This window comes from Rhineura floridana, chromosome 6 (assembly GCF_030035675.1).
Source record: "Rhineura floridana isolate rRhiFlo1 chromosome 6, rRhiFlo1.hap2, whole genome shotgun sequence".
Lineage (NCBI taxonomy): Eukaryota > Metazoa > Chordata > Lepidosauria > Squamata > Rhineuridae > Rhineura > Rhineura floridana.
Window position 1 is genome coordinate 77,056,166 of NC_084485.1, and position 16,037 is coordinate 77,072,202.

At 44.1% G+C, this 16,037-nt stretch overlaps 2 protein-coding genes across 3 annotated transcripts in view; one reads left to right on the forward strand and one right to left on the reverse strand.

Moving 5' to 3' along the window:
* Positions 1-1,039: 1,039 nt before the first annotated feature.
* CFAP276 (cilia and flagella associated protein 276) lies at positions 1,040-10,765 on the reverse strand. Its single transcript, XM_061630412.1, has 5 exons — positions 10,435-10,765; positions 4,943-5,059; positions 4,507-4,622; positions 2,028-2,161; positions 1,040-1,389 (listed from the first exon to the last, which is right to left on the reverse strand). The coding sequence occupies exons 1-5, from the start codon at positions 10,513-10,515 to the stop codon at positions 1,319-1,321; spliced, it is 519 nt and encodes a 172-aa protein (XP_061486396.1). The 5' UTR covers positions 10,516-10,765; the 3' UTR covers positions 1,040-1,318.
* A 1,798-nt stretch (positions 10,766-12,563) lies between these two features.
* Positions 12,564-16,037, forward strand: part of ELAPOR1 (endosome-lysosome associated apoptosis and autophagy regulator 1) — a 97,521-nt gene continuing 94,047 nt past the window's right edge. Inside the window, exon 1 of one of the 2 annotated variants that reach the window (XM_061632515.1) lies at positions 12,564-12,983. In XM_061632515.1, coding sequence (XP_061488499.1) covers positions 12,810-12,983 — 174 coding nt within the window. In that variant the 5' untranslated portion in view covers positions 12,564-12,809. The remainder of the gene's footprint in view (positions 12,984-16,037) is intronic. The other variant, XM_061632514.1, reaches the window with a different exon arrangement.

Consider the following 16,037-nt stretch of genomic DNA (forward strand, 5'->3'; position numbering starts at 1 on the left):
GCCATTTTTTTGACAACAGACTGGTTCTATTGTACTTGTTTGTACACAGCCATTGTTCATTAAAGTCTTGTTGCTTTGACCCCTTGATTTATATATGTTTTTGTCCTTGTAGAACTTTTTTTAAGAATTGTGTTTGTTTTGGCATTCAACTAGTCCTTGTTCCTGTTGACAATCTTTTCAGCAGTGAGCTTGGTACAACTGTTACAGTCCTCAGAGCCTCTGAGCATTTTGTTCTTGTGGGGCCTCATGTCCTGAAGCATTTCACATAAGTGTAGTAGTGCTCATCATTTGAAACGTAATAGGAATTCAGAAAGCATCACTGTGATTCACAGAAACTATCAGGCAGGATCTTCAAATTGTAGGATGAAGGAACTGGATTGCTTATGATACAGAAAGGGTTATTTGCTATTTACATTAAGATACAGTGTTTTTAACATTTTCTGTGTTTAAATCCACACTGGAACATGGAAAATGTTTTCTTCCTGCTGCATAAGTTTTTAGTTGTCCTCTTAGGGTGTACAAACAGTTTGTTCATGTGGTCTCTGAAAACAAATTTCCTAAGGTTCTCTTGTAGGAATGAAATTCACTTCTCTTTTGATACAGAACAGCAAAAAACAGTTTTTTCAGGATATTACAACAAATATCCACCTAGTCTTTTTTGGATATGTGGCCTTGAGGTATGCTACAAATGTGCCTTTTTTAGCTAGCCTTTATTTAGCTGAGAGCCAGTGTGGTGTAGTGGTTAGAGTGTTAGACTACAACCTGGGAGGCCAGGGTTCAAATCCCCACACAGCCATGAAGCTCACTGGGTGACCTTGGGCCAGTCACTGCCTCTCAGCCTCAGAGGAAGGCAATGGTAAACCCCCTCTGCATACCACTTACCATGAAAACCCTATTCATAGGGTCGCCATAAGTCAGAATTGACTTGAAGGCAGTCCATTTCTATTTTTATTTAGCTAGCTTATTATAGATAGGTTTATTTCAAATTACATTGGTTTAAGCAAGAATGCAATTGAACTGAATGACAATTCAGTCTACATAGCATCTACCAAGAACCTCAATTCAGACTGACTGTTTTAATCTCTACCCAAATCTCTGGATTTACTAGGCCTGCACACTTTTGGGATTGACCCATAGGCAAGAAACAGTTTGTTTCTTTTAAATATTGGGGTACAGTATTGCTGTGCTGTTACTAGAATTCAGTGAAGCTGGATGGTTTAATGAATGATCTAAAAGCAAAGCAGACAGTAAAGAGTTAACTCAGGTGCACATGAAAACTAGCTGAAAGAAGTGAAGCAGCATCATGGCCATGGACCACTTAGTGATAGAAGATCCCACCATTCTCTTTGCGGGAATATCCACTGTTGGTGGCTGCAGTGTGAGGAGACTCTGTGAAAATACAAAAGTCACAGTATCAACTTTTACCAAATATTCCAGGCACTGGGAAATCTTTCAATAGGAGCTCTAAATAGTATGACCCGTCAAGTTAAGAGGAAGTTTTTACTTATGCTGAACTGAAAACCATATATTGAAAAGTTACTAGATTGTGTTGAGAAGCATAAGAGAAAAATGGAGATCTGAATGAATGCATAAAACTTACTGTACATGTTTAGCTCTTATTTTTTAGTTTTGATTTGTCCTAACTTTAAAAAAAAAACAATTAAGTAAAACTGGCTAATAGTTTAGTTTTCAAAGACTGTTCTCCAGTCTTTTAAGTTTCTTAGATGTGAACCACACTATTCATTCAGTGGCTTCTAAGCTGAATGTAAGCACCTATAGAGGATTTTTCATCGGCCAGTTATTAAAAGTATATCCACTCTGCATGCATAGTTTTTTAACACAGGGCTAGGCTGAATGATATGTGATTATATTCTTTCAAAAAAGCTTAATATTAAAAATAATCAAGAAGAACTTGAGAGTGGGATGTGTAGGGAACTGATTTGCTGAACACAAGGGCTGGTCACCTTTTGAGGATTCATGTTCTTATCCCTCTTCAACAGGAATAGATATCTACCAGTTGTGCTTACCAATAGCTCCCTCAATGCTGTGGATTGACTCTTTTATTGGGTTGACCCAATGTCTCACAGAGATGCCCCTGGACGTGGGACGTTGAATTGGAGGTGCAGTGCGTTCCTTCACAGGCTCTAAACCCTTCAGTACTCTGCAGTGCTCAGATACAAGAGTGACAGCATGTATTAGCATGCAAGAAAATATTAACTTCTAGTCAGAGAAACAATAACTCCCATACTCTGTGTGCTAGATTATGGATTTTGTCTGTAAGCATTAAAGTGACTTAAGATGTGCAAGTGCACTGTCACTGTCAGGTGGGGGGAGGCAAGATAGGGCCATATACCTCTATTATAAAATGATGGCTTGAAGTTCAAAAGTTTGGGAACACTACAGTAAGAGTTAGCAATAATTCAGAGAATTAACTCTCCTTTATGTGTTACTTGTGTAAAGGGGCTGAGGAGGCCAAGCCTCTGGCTTGCTTCCAACAATGCACAGCCATATGCATAGACATCCTTGTCTCAGACTTCCATGCTAACATAGGCAAAGGGAACAGAGACCGGGGTGGGGTGGGGTGAGATTTGCACATTGCCAGGGCCAGTGGCCCTTTCTACCCACATTCATGCGAGGGGGGGTTATTTAATAAAGGTTATAGGCAGTATCCAACAAAGGAGCACTGTTACTGCAAGGACTTCAAGCTGTGCAATGGAACTTCTCCATCTCTCCCTGTGCTCCCCCTACATCTGTTCTGGGAGTTCCCCAATCCTCCAGGGCAGATTTGGGGAGGGTGTAAGGAGCGGGTGGGGAAGTTCTGTTGTGCAAACATAAATATTTATACTAATGGAACTAGTTGGATGCTACCCTATTTAGTTAGTTGGATACTGCCTGATTTCTGCACTTGAGTATTTGTGAATGGATGCACATTAAGCATGCGCTCTACTTGCATGAGTACACCCTGAATTTCCCTACTACCATCTGCCTCCAGGATTTAGAGGGTATGGGGCAGTGTTGCTGCAGTTATTCTGAGCCTATAAATACGTACAAAATTTCCAAGTAGTAACTGGCCAAGAGAAGCAAGTAAAGCATTACTGCAGGCATGGCCTTAAGGAGTCACTGCTTATAAATACCCCCTAACCTCCCCCCCCTCTCAATATCTGTGTTGACTAATTCAATCCTATAGCCCAACTCTATGATGTGGTGCTCCAGTGCTGAGTATCTGGCTTAGAATCTGACTACAGCGTGACTGCAGCAGCTGTGATAGGTGCTCCTATGCTGGTACTAGCCTCTGCAGTTAGTTAACTGCTTAACTAACCATTGAATATTGCTATTGCTTTTTCAAATATTGAAACATTTGCTGCTTCCACATTAGGCAAATGTTCACTTTGTCCTGGGGCATCTACATAATGGGGCAACTTTGTTCACTTTTTATGGGGCATCTACATGTCATGAACAAAACAGCCTTTTGTGTTTTCCCCTTTCAGCGTCTGTCTCCATCCCCCAGAGCTAAGAAACCTTTGCACCTCAAAGGAATAGCTGCACAATTTCCCCAGATGTAAATGGCCTATCACATTGTGATTCTGGATGATTAGATTGCCCTAACCATTTTCTTCTCTATGACTGTCTGGGAATCAATTTAATTCTTTCACTTTTAATAATTCCCTTTTCAAATAGCATTGCTTTTATACCCTTCTGCTGTGTCCCCCCCCCCGCTCCTCCCCAACTTGGAGTGGTGGTTGAAGATCATGATCTGGAGCGCAGTGAGGGGAAGAGAGAGTATTCAGCCCTTTCCACACACACAATGGTCCATATGAAAATGGACACCATTCCAGTATTTGGGGGCTGCGGATAAGGGGACTGCCCAGTTGACTAAAGTGTGTTAGAAGATGGAAGCACAGTTCCTATTCCACTTCCAGCTTAAATCAGAACTGCAGTGATTGGGCATTGCTAAATCATTCACATCTGGAAGTACCCTTGGGCAATGTAGGGTGCTAAATAAATAGAGTCCAATCTTCTACAAGGTAGTGTTCACTGGACTGAATTTCTAATGGGCAGTGCCCAGTTGCTTGTTTCCACAGTGTCTGCACTCGCCTATTACTGCAAATTCCTATTGGGAGTTTTTAAGATAGATAAAATATGAGATAGCCAAGCAATCCAAGTCAAAGTAAAAGTGCTTCTTGCATTAAATTATAGTGTGATATAATGTGGCAGGAGAATGGTGCAAATGCACAGTGGGAGAAAGCCTGGAAATGTGGCTTATCTGCACATGGATGAAGAAAGGTTTTCAGGAAAATATGGAAACAATTGCACCTTCTGAAGAAAAAAATGGTAATGGTTGCTTCCAAGGTTGTGATGGTGTGACATGCTGAATCACATGCCACTATCTGCCTCACAGTTATGACAGTTGCACCTTTGTTTAGATACATAGGCTAATACAAATCCTGTATTCTGGAAAACTCATGCTGTTTGTCGAAATCTACAAGATACGTGAATTATGCTTACCCATGATCATCAAATATTGTCTCCTTATGGAGGACTACCTTGCTCTTATCTTTAAGCAGGTCTTCATGGTGATTGTACAGGGCGCTGAGGTTAAAATCCAGACTGTCTCTGGAAACCTACACATGGGATTTAAAGTGGGATGGAGGAATCAGTGTTGAAATTTTTATATGCCTGTTATAAGCATGCAATAGAACTACAAACATAAGGAGTCCAAGAAAATAGCCCATTTAAAAGCAAAACTGGTAATCATGAAAGCTCACCTGTTTCCAATGAGAATAAGGCAAGAGCCTTGCAACAAATGTCATGTTCTCAGCAGCCATTTGGTTGTGATGCTTTTTGGAGGAAGGAATAATTGGGCCAAAGAGAGGTGTGCAGGGAGAGAAGAAAGTTGGAAAACAACAGAGAGGGATGGCAGTATCAGATTAATATTTTTTACCTCGGGTTCCGAGTACCAGATTTCCCTTCTGATGCTTGCTAGTGTAGGTGTTGCATGTAGTCGATTCCAGGGGTCTCGTTGCTGTGCAAGGTGGGTTGGCACAGCATAGGGAGTTTTCTGGATCAAGAAGAAGCATAAATGGATTAAAGTAGTGACTGCAGACTTATTCAGCCTGAAGAGATGGACCCTGCTGGCCAAGTTGCTTGTGAGGTGAGTCAACCCTGTGTTGTGTCTAATTCTTTATAAAGACCAATTTGAGACCATATGGGGAAAAGGCAATATGCCTTATTTATTAGTGTATTTGTTCAAATAAGTATTTAATTCAAAATCACACTTCCATTCATCCCTCATTCTCTCTTATGTTTGTTGCTTGCCTACTGCCAGTGACCAACCACAGTAGTCTGGATGTGCAGCTGGAATGTGCAACTGTACACATGTGCCGATGTATACAGAAGTTGCTGTAAAGGGGACTGTTGCTTATTCAAACACTGGGTGCTGCTTTATCCTCTTCGCCCTTTTGCTGACCACTGCATTTTGGGACCATCCCTTCTTTGTCATAGATGCAGCTCCTGTTTTGCATATGCTCTTGCCATAGATGCCCCCGGCCTGTGTTCTAGGGAAAGTGATGCCAGTTTTGCTAATCTTCAGCCATCAGCAAGTTTTGTGTAACAGCTGGTATATTTCAGTTCTCATTGTCAGCATTCTCTGGATGAACACACATACACTTTCATACAGATTCTTGCAATAACCAATATGACTTCAGTTTGTGTATAAAATCCAGCTTATAAAGCTAAGATCTCTACAGCTGGCTATGATGCCTTTATTAGACTTTGAGTCCTCAGAATGATTTACATGAATGTAAAAAGTATCCTGTTGAGCTTTAGCTAAGATGACACACATGACCTGGCATGTATTACGGAGACCTGGTTGGATGAGGCCTCAGCTCCCATTCTTGAGGCCATGTGTCCACCGGGTTTCCGTTATGCACAACAGCCGAGGGTGGGAAGGCGGGGAGGGGGTGTGGCAGTCATCTATCGGGAGTCTCTAGTTTTTACCAGACCTCCTCTACATAGGACTAAGTTTGTTGATTGCATGTACTGGAGGTTGGGCCTGAAGGGCAGTTTAGGGATCCTGCTGGTGTACCGCCCACCCCACTTCACGGCAGACTCCCTGGCCGAGGTGCTAGAGGTGGTCTCGGCTGTGCGGGCGTTGTCCCCAGAATTATTAGTGCTGGGTGACTTCAACGTGCATGCCGAGACCACTCTCACTGGGGCCCCTTGGGATTTCCTGGAAACCATGGCTTCCTGGGAACTGCACCTTAGTAACACTGGGCCCACCCATGTAGCCGGTCATGCTCTCGACCTTATGTTTGTCCTGAGGGGGGAGGGAAGTGATCTGAAGATGGGGGTGGTTTCTTCCACCCCTGTGTCATGGTCAGATCACTACCTGGTAAATATAGACTTCTCGATGCCTCACACCCTCCACAGGGGTAAAGGACCTATTAGAATGGTTCGCCCCAGACGCTTGATGGATCCAGAAGGATTCCTGACTGCGCTTGGGGAATTGGAACCTGCTGAAGGCCGCTCGGTTGACACCCTGGTGTTGGAGTGGAATGAAGGGATCACCAGGGCCCTGGACCAGGTGGCACCGAAACGTCCTCTCCCCCTGAATAGAACTCAGTTAGCACCGTGGTATACACCACGGTTGCGTAATCTGAGACAGGAGGTGAGACGACTAGAGTGCCGGTGGCGGAAATCCCGTTCCGAAGATGTCCGGACACAGGTTAGAGCAGCAGTAACTGCCTACCAAGTGGCAATAAAGGTAGAAAAGAAGAAGTTCTTTGCTGCCTCTATTGCGTCAGCAGAGTGCTGTCCCAGGAGGTTGTTCCAAGTGGTCCGAGGCCTGGTCGGTCCAGTTGCCCAGGAACCCTTGGAACAGTCTAAGGCCTCCTGTGACAAGTTAGCAAAGCCCTTTGCTGACAAAATCGAACATTTGCGGAGCTCGATTCCGTACGCTGTGGATGCAGTGAATGAAACAGAGTTGGCCAGTTGCAAGCCAGTCAAATGGGATCGGTTTCAGCCTCTCCCTTCTGAGGATGTGGACAAGGTGCTCTCGACTGTGAAGCCTACCACCTGTCTAAATGATCCTTGTCCATCATGGCTCCTTGTGAGCTGCAAAGAGAAACTGGGCGAGGGGATCAAGGCGGTGGTCAATGCATCCTTGAAGGAGGGTGTAATGCCATTAGCCCTCAAGGAGGCAATTGTAAAGCCCATCTTAAAGAAGTCCTCCTTGGATCCCCAGGTTTTGAATAACTTTCGCCCAATTTCGAATTTACCATTTTTGGGCAAGGTCATTGAGCGAGTGGTGGCTAATCAGTTGTCGACACACTTGGATGAAACAGATTATTTGGATCCATACCAATCGGGTTTCAGGACTGGACATGGAACTAAAACAGCCTTGGTCGCTCTGGTTGATGATATGAGGAGGGCATTAGATAGGGGAGAATTCACCTTTCTTGTCCTCCTGGATCTCTCAGCGGCTTTTGATACTGTTGACCACAGTATCCTTCTACAGCGCCTGGAGGGATTGGGAATAGGAGGCACTGTATTACGGTGGTTCCATTCCTTTCTCTCCGATAGGCATCAACAAGTAGCATTGGGGGAGGAGGTGTCAGACCCTTGGCCTCTCAATTGTGGTGTGCCACAGGGCTCTATCCTCTCTCCCATGCTATTTAATATCTATATGAAGCCGCTGGGGACAATCATTAGGAGATTTGGGCTGCAGTGTCACCAACATGCAGATGACACTCAGCTCTATCTCTCGTTTAAATCTTCGCCAGAGTTGGCTGTGGAGACCATGTCCAAGTGCCTGGAATCCGTGAGTGGATGGATGGGAAAGAACAGGTTGAAGCTGAATCCCGATAAGACTGAGGTGCTACTTGTGGGAGACAAGGGAAGGTTGGGAGATGTTGACCTGATGTTCAATGGGGTGAGATTACCCCTAAAGGACCAGGTCCGCAGCCTTGGGGTTGTTCTTGATTCCAAGCTGTCCATGGAGGCTCAGATTTCGGCAGTGAGCCGGGCAGCTTGGTATCAATTACACCTCATTCGTCGGCTGCAACCCTACCTCCCTGTTCATCAGCTCCCACTGGTAGTACATGCCCTGGTCACCTCTCGTTTAGACTACTGTAATGCGCTCTACGTGGGGTTACCCTTGAAAACGGTCCGGAAATTGCAACTTATACAAAATGCTGCGGCTCGACTACTCACAAATTGCCGCCGCCGAGAACACATCACCCCAGTGTTGTTCGATCTGCACTGGCTTCCAGTTATTTTCTGGGCTCAGTTCAAGGTGTTGGTATTAACCTTTAAATCCCTATACGGTTTCGGCCCAGTTTACCTGATGGAGCGCCTCCAGCGCCACCAATTATGCCGCCCGACAAGATCAGCCACTCAGGACCTTCTCTCGGTCCCACCAACTAAAACAGCTAGGTTGGTGGGGACTAGAGAGAGGGCATTTTCAGTGGTGGCCCCCACTCTCTGGAACTCCCTCCCATACGATCTTCGGCATGCCCCTTCCCTGAACGTATTCCGCACAGCCTTGAAGACCTGGCTCTTCAGGCAGGCCTTTGGGACTTCCGGGGAGGGTTAATTTTTAGGACAAATTGCCTATTACTCTGAACTGTTACTATTTTACTGTCATGTTGTATTCTATTTGTATTTTATTGTGATGCATTATTGCAATTGCATTGTACGTCGCCTAGAGTGGCCATCGGCCAGATAGGCGACACACAAATTAAATTATTATTATTATTGTCTCTCTCTGTCTTTCCAAAACTGCATTTTCAGAGTAGATGGCAGAGCAGATAGCATCACAAGTACTTTCACCCTCACTTCATTCTGGTTCTCTGCTCCAAGCCTCAAACATAGGAAGCTGCCTTATACAAAGTCAGATCCTTGGTCCATCTAGCTCTGTTTTGTCTACATTGACTGACAGTTCTCTCCCAAAAGGGGGAAGCCTGCCTGGCAAAAAAAGCTTTGCCGTGGCAACAGGTTGTAGTAGATGGACTGCATCATGCTATGGATTTGCTGCTGCCTGCAAGCCACCAGCAAGCAGTCTTTGGTTCAGAGAAATGTTTCAAGATAGGAGCACCTACACGATGCTGAGGCTACATTTAACTGTAGAGTCTATTTGTCTTGCTTCTCCATGTTTCCCTTAACAAGGCACTGTTCCATTTCTTTAGATCAGGGGTTCTTAACCTGTGGTCCATGGACCCTTGGGGGCTTCAGGGGGTCTGTGAACCAAGGGGAAAAAATCAATTTCCAAAGCAATAAAATTTGATTGATTGGGAGTCCATAGCTTTCATCAGATTCTCAAAGGGGTCCATGACCCAAAAAAGGTTAACAACCACTGCTTTAGATGCATAGTTGGTGTAAAAACTAGCAGCTTCACCAGTCCCAAATTATATTATGAAACTATGAGAGTTTAGAACCATCCTTTGGTAAAATTTGGTATTATATCTATACTACCCACAATCCTCACATGTCCTGTCTCATTTCTGCCATTATTAGGAAAAGTGTATGTTCTTGGGAACTTCTCCATGCTCTCCCACTTCAGTTGTGGAATGGGAATGGATGGAGCCCTCTGTCCTGCCTGGAAAATAGTTGGTAATATGCATTCTAATCCAAGGATGCTTGTTGTGGTGACATCTGTTTTCCACTACCACCTTCTGCCTTCCAGAGCAACAGGCAGCACTCTTCAGTCAGTTTAAATAGCTGTTTTCTTGCCTGGATGTGCCTTCCAGTCAGTCTGATCAGGAACAGGCATCTCACTGCTGATTCACACCTGAAGCCAGTCAGTCAACTTTGATCAGAGTTAAGGTGGACTTGCAAGATGATTCAGAGGGGTTCTGAATTTAATTCTGTTCTCCAGGACTCTACCAATAATGTGCATTCTAATCTGAGGAACCTTATATTTCTGTGAAGAGTATCACAACAACGGAAGATTGGCCTAGGCAAAGTGGATATAAAAGCTTGTTTGAAACTATTGTGTTGTCTTTTTCTTTTTGGAATGTAAGCCTGAGGGAGGTCCTACGTTTGGTTTTTAATTGACATAAGCTGCTTTAGGAGACAATATCTGTCTGAAAACCAGGATAAAAAAATATGATCAGATAAATACATTTCCCACTTGTACAATTTACGCTTCATTTTTTTTTAAAAAAGTTGTCTCTGCGTCTTATCCTGCATAACATTTACAAAAGGCGTGTCTTGTGTTCTTGTGTCCCAGATTCAAAGGTTTTCTCCAGTGTCACTACCGAGAGAGCAAAAAATCAACTATAGAATAATGCTAAATGAATCCAACGGCATGCGCTCGCCAAGTCGGATGAGGACGAGTTCGGACTCGTTGGTAATATAAAATAAATGTATGGATATAAATTAAAGAAGGTGTTTAAATCGGGGAGGGGGCACTCTAAATAGGTGGGTCTCTCTTACCTGGGAACTTCTGTTCTTCCCGGTGTAGGTGTCTTCATTTTCATAGTGTGGGAATGAAAAGGGGTCCCTAGTGGGTGGCATGCTCCAGGGGTTGGGCTGATTTAGTAGGGCCGGCTGCGGCAGCAGCAAAAGCAGATCGCGGGTTCTCCCGCCGCGTGTCAGCTTTGTTTAGGAACGGTGGGGGGGCGGTTGCTAGGCGACAGTCTTCAGTGGCTTCTAGAGCCTGCAGCGCGTCCTCTAATGGTTGGAAATAATAGTACAGAGAGCGGCGAAGAATTTGCCTGCCGGTATAACAAGCACTTCGCCTTTGAGAGAGGAGAAACTGGGGTAAAGCAAACGGGGAGGGGGAGAAGGCTACTGGTCTTCTGAGAGAGCCACGTGGGACTAGCTGACTTGTCAAGAGAGAGATCTGGAATGACCGGGGGCGGGGTGAGAAAATAAAAGTTCCACACTGTTACGCCTCCGTCCCTGGAAATAAAAGACTGTGGTGGATTTTTTAAAAAAAGGCTTGAGTTATTTCTTAATGAGTGGAAATGTTATATAGCTGGTGGTTTAAACGTACTGAATAGTTAATCTCGCCCAGTATTGCATAGATATCCGTGCTATTTAAAAACAGACATTTTAAAAATAGATTTCCAATAGAGCTCCCTGAAAAAAAAGAGTTCCCTTTTTTAAAAAATCCATAAATCAAGAGATATTTGCGAAGAAACCCGTCTTAAAAGAGCCTGCCCTAGGGAACATAAAATGGAGGGGGGGGCTTTTGTAATGTTAGTTTAAAAAGTACCCCGGCTCAACCCCTTATCTATCTGCCAAAATCTGCTCCTGGGAGAAGTAAGGAAGAGACATCAGTGAGGGACTGGTGGAAGCATATAAATGTACTGCTTTCAAGTAAATCCCGATTTACGGAGACCCTATGAATAGGGTTTTCATGGTAAGCAGTATTCAGAGGGGGGTTACCATTGCCTTCCTCTGAGGCTGAGAGGCAGTGACTGGCCCAAGGTCACCCAGTGAGCTTCATGGCTGTGTGGGGATTCCAACCCTGGTCTCTCAGGTCGTATTCCAGCACCTTAACCACTACACCACACTGGTGAAGTGTGTATATACGACTGTGCAATGGCATGAGGAGTGACATCCAAGGAAGAAAGGATATGACTCGAGAGTCAGGGCGTTCTCGGTGGTGGCGCCAGGGGTCTGAAATGCCCGCCCCGTAAAGCAGGGACGGGGAACTTTTGGCGCTCGGATGTTGCTGAATTATCACTCCCATCTGCTCCAGCAAGCTTGGCCAATGGCCAGGGATGATGTGAGTTGTAGTTCAACAACATATAGAGGGCCAAAGATTCCCCACCCTTACAGTAGAGAGCGGACAAGTTTTTCCCTTGCTGTTTTTATTTCCAGGCAAAATCTGAACTTATGTCCACCTTTGTTGCTGTTTAAAACCGGTTTTTCGTTCATAACTGCTTTTAAATTTTGAATTTTAATTACATTTGTTTCAAATTCTTTTGTTGGAAGCTGTTTTGAGTGTTTAGAAGCAGAACGGGTAAACAGAGGTGAAGATAATTAATATCTGTACTACAAATAGATCAGTACCAAGCTTTAAGCCACACTCACAAAAAGCATTCCATTTACATCACATTAGCAGGTATGCCAGTTAACAGAAGAAGAAAAATCTAAGTCGTCTCAATAAACCTATAATATTCAAGGTTATTTAGAGTAAGCTAAAACAGTGAAAGCGGTTTACAAGTGCTTTAAGTTTATGGTGTGGATGCGCCTCCCAAGAATGTGATAACATTGCAGCCCTCAGTGTTGGATTGGTAAATGTTAGACTGGAATGCCATCGGCCCATTCATTAACAGAGCAACGCTATGTCTACTCAGAACTAAGTCCTATTAAATTGAACAGGGCTTAAATGGGGTTAGGTTTGTAGCCTAACTCCTGAACCAAATCCAAGGGCCTCGAAGTCTCTCGCTCAGTTTTCTATGGTTCAGACACATCGGTTTTTGATATTATTTGTTGCAGCCGCTCACGGCTTCACCGAGTGTGTAAAAGGCTTTTCCTCCCTCCCTTCCTGCTACGGAATGCGCACTTCGAAATCGGCGCGCGCGGGCAAACGGCCTGCTGACCTTCCGCACGCTCAGGAGCCCCCCCCCCCGCATCTTTCAAGCCTCAGGTGCGGCTCAGCCAGAGGCTAGCGCGGCGAAGGCAGAGGTGGTTGCTAGGCAGCAAGGTGTGGGCGGTGCGAGCCTGGCAGGGGGCGGGGCTCTTGCATCTGCCTGCCAGAGAGTGCTGGTGCTGCACCTGAGTCGGTGGCCGCCTCGCAGGCGCACAGAGAAGCTGCAGCGGCTGCTGGCAGTACTCGTTGCTGCTTCTACGCCGCTATGGCTGGGACTGATAGGCTTCATCTTCCTTCTCCGGATACAGCTGGGTGCTGGTGGTGTCTCAGTGCTGCTGAGCTCGGGCGGAGACGCCTGCCGCTTCTCTTGCTTTCTCTGTTATTGCTGCTTTGGGCAAGCACTGCCACTCAAGGAGAGGAGCTACACGCCTGCAAAGAGGTACCGGCGGGACCCAGGGTGGTATCTTCCTGCGTGGGGAAGGGCAGGGAGCGTTAATATTCTGGTAACAAGGATTGGATCAGAGGGACCCACGTTTAAAACACCTTAGAAATAAAAATCATTCCTGTTTGCTGTAATAAAACCCGAAGCCAAAGTAATCTGACATGCAAAAGGCACTTTAGAAGACCATTGTTTCTTCGGCATGGGCGAAACGCTGAATCTCTTAAGAAGGTTCAGACCAAGGCAGGCAGACATAAGAAATGCGCTCGGGTGGCTTGGGGGCCAGTACACGACATAGTCAGCGTGCTAATAACAGCTTATTATAATCAGAACGTGCTCGGTGGGTTAGCAGACCGTTTGTGGGAACATTTAAATTGGGGGGGAACTAACTTCAGGCCGCTACCACCTCACCTTGGGGGGAGCTGGTAATCAATGTCATAGAGCTGGAGAAAATCTCTAGATTTCCTAGCACAAACTAAAGCCAGAGACAGGTGGGTTATGATGTTGATTATTGGATCATTACCTTCCAGTTTTCCTATATGCTAGACCTGGTATTCTTTTTGTTGCCCAGTGGAAAGTGATATGAGTGGTGTTGGCAGTTTAGTGACACATTCCAGAGGGTAACCTCTGTTGCAGCCAAAAAACGTCATGTAACACCTTAAGGCATGAATACATCTTGTGTGCCATAGGATTATGATATGAACAATTGTTCGTCTTTAAGATGCCACAGGAATTAGTACTGTTTTACTAGCTATCAAACCAGAGTAGTTGTGTTGGTTCTAACGTCCCCTTAAGTACCTCTGTCAGCACCACCATCACCTGCCCTTGGGTTTAACTAAGGGGTATGTAAAACACATCTTGCAAAGCTCAAGAGAGACCAACCTTCTGGCACTGTAATGCTTGTTTTCCTGCACCCCATCCCCATTAACTACTGGCTTCAATTTACCTTGGAAAATTGACTGTGTGCTTACCTATTTTTTCTATGTAACGTGGCAGGTTGGCTGTGAGTCAGATCGCAGTAACTTTCTAATATGTCAACAAAAAGTGATTATAATTTCTCATGCACATGCCTAGTTTCTCTTTCTTTAAAGAAGTGGAAACCGATACAAACAATATAGGTGAATGGAAACAAAAATCAAAGACAGTGAAACAATGCAGAGGAAAATTGCTTTTAGAGAGCTGCCAGGTGTATGGGAGTTAATATATTTTTAATCTCTGCTCATTGTACACACCATTGTTACATTCCATGGGCTGAAATGGGTGAGATAATTCATACCTCTTGCCATATGCTTGGTGTTTTTTAAACTTCTTGAAATGTCAAGGTCTTATGAACTGAACATGTAGTCCGTAAAAGTACCTTTTCTCTGCTGCAGTTTCATGACTAGCTTATCAGTTTTTCTTCCATCTTGTTACACTTAGAATTGCACCTGCAGAAAGCTGCTACAACTGCCAGAATGCAGTTTCATTCCATTGTATATGGATTCTTGTACTGGAGGTACATTGTGGCTATAGCTATCAATCTGACCCCCACTCTCACAGTTCGTTTTCTGTTAAGAACTTAAGTGCCCTGCTTGATCAAACACGACGTTCATCCATTGCCACCATCCTGTTTCCTGGATTGACCAACTAGCGCCTCCTGGAAACCAACCAGCAAGGTTGAAAGCAAAAGGCCTCCCCCACTAATGTTCCTCAGCAACTGTTATTCAGTGGCATACAGTTTCTGAACTTAGGGATTTCATTTTGGCTATTATAGCCATGGATAAACCTCTACTCCATTAATTTATCTAACTCCTTCTTTAAAACCACCAGCTTAAACATTATTTATATCCAGTAGGAACCCAGGGCAGCAAACAAAAACACTAAAAACACTCTAAAACATAATGAAACAGACTTTAAAATATATTAAAGATAAATATATCTTTCAAAACATATTTTTAAAAAAGCTTTAAAACATCTTAAAAAGCAATTCCAACACAGATGCAGACTGGGATAAGGTCTCTACTTAAAAGGCTTGTTGAAAGAGGAAGGGTTTTAGCAGGTACTGAAAAGATACCAGTCTAATATTTAAGGGAAGGAAATTCCAAAGGGCAGGTGCCACAACACTAAAGGTCCGCTTCCTATATTGTGCAGAATGGACCTTCTGATAAGATGGTCTCTGCAGGAGAACCTCACCTGCAGAACATAGTGATCGACTGCGTATGTAAAGGGTAAGACAATCTTTCAGATCATGCTTAACCTGCTTAAACATCAACCTGCAGTTGCACAGTACCATTCCTGTAGCCAGAGTGTGGGGCAAATGGGTGTACTGCCCCCCCAAACAGTGCTTCCCCCACTGGATTTTTTTGGAAAATTGTATTTTTAATTTATGACATGGTATACAATGACAGCCTCCATGTAAAGAACAACAGCTTATTTAAGAAGAGGAGCAATTTAAGACTAGGACCCTCTGAAAAATTCAGTGAATAAGATGGTAAGTGCACAACAAAGCCTCATCTGGAAAAACCCCCAAACATCTGCTCACTCAAGGGTTTTCCTGACTGAGGGTGAATTTTTCACAATCACCCTATACTTATTTAAGTGATGCTGAAATAAACAGCCTGTATAGTAACACGAACCTTAAGAGTTAAATATTAGAACTTTGTATTATGGACTAGAGTTAGACTCCCCTCCCAGTCTTTGCTGTGCTTTTCAGTTTTAGTTGTGTGCTCTACCCAAACAACAGTAAAGAAGCATGTTTGTTTGTCTGCAGTGGGAAGTAAGAGTTTGTTTATTCTGTAGTTGTTATGATGAGTACAACAGGACTGGATGCTTTTTGCCAAAGGGTGAAATAAAGAGATAATTTAAAGTGATCTGAAAAGATATGTGCCCTAATTTACCCATTACTCTTTTAAAGCACTGGCTGTGCTCATAGTCATAATGCTGTTTTTTCTTCTTTTTCTTGAATACAGTAGGGCCCCACTCATACGATGGCTTACGTTCCGGACCCCCGCTGTAAAGCAAAAACCGCTGTAAAGTGGAACCCATTGAATAGAATGGCACACAATGCCCAAAAAC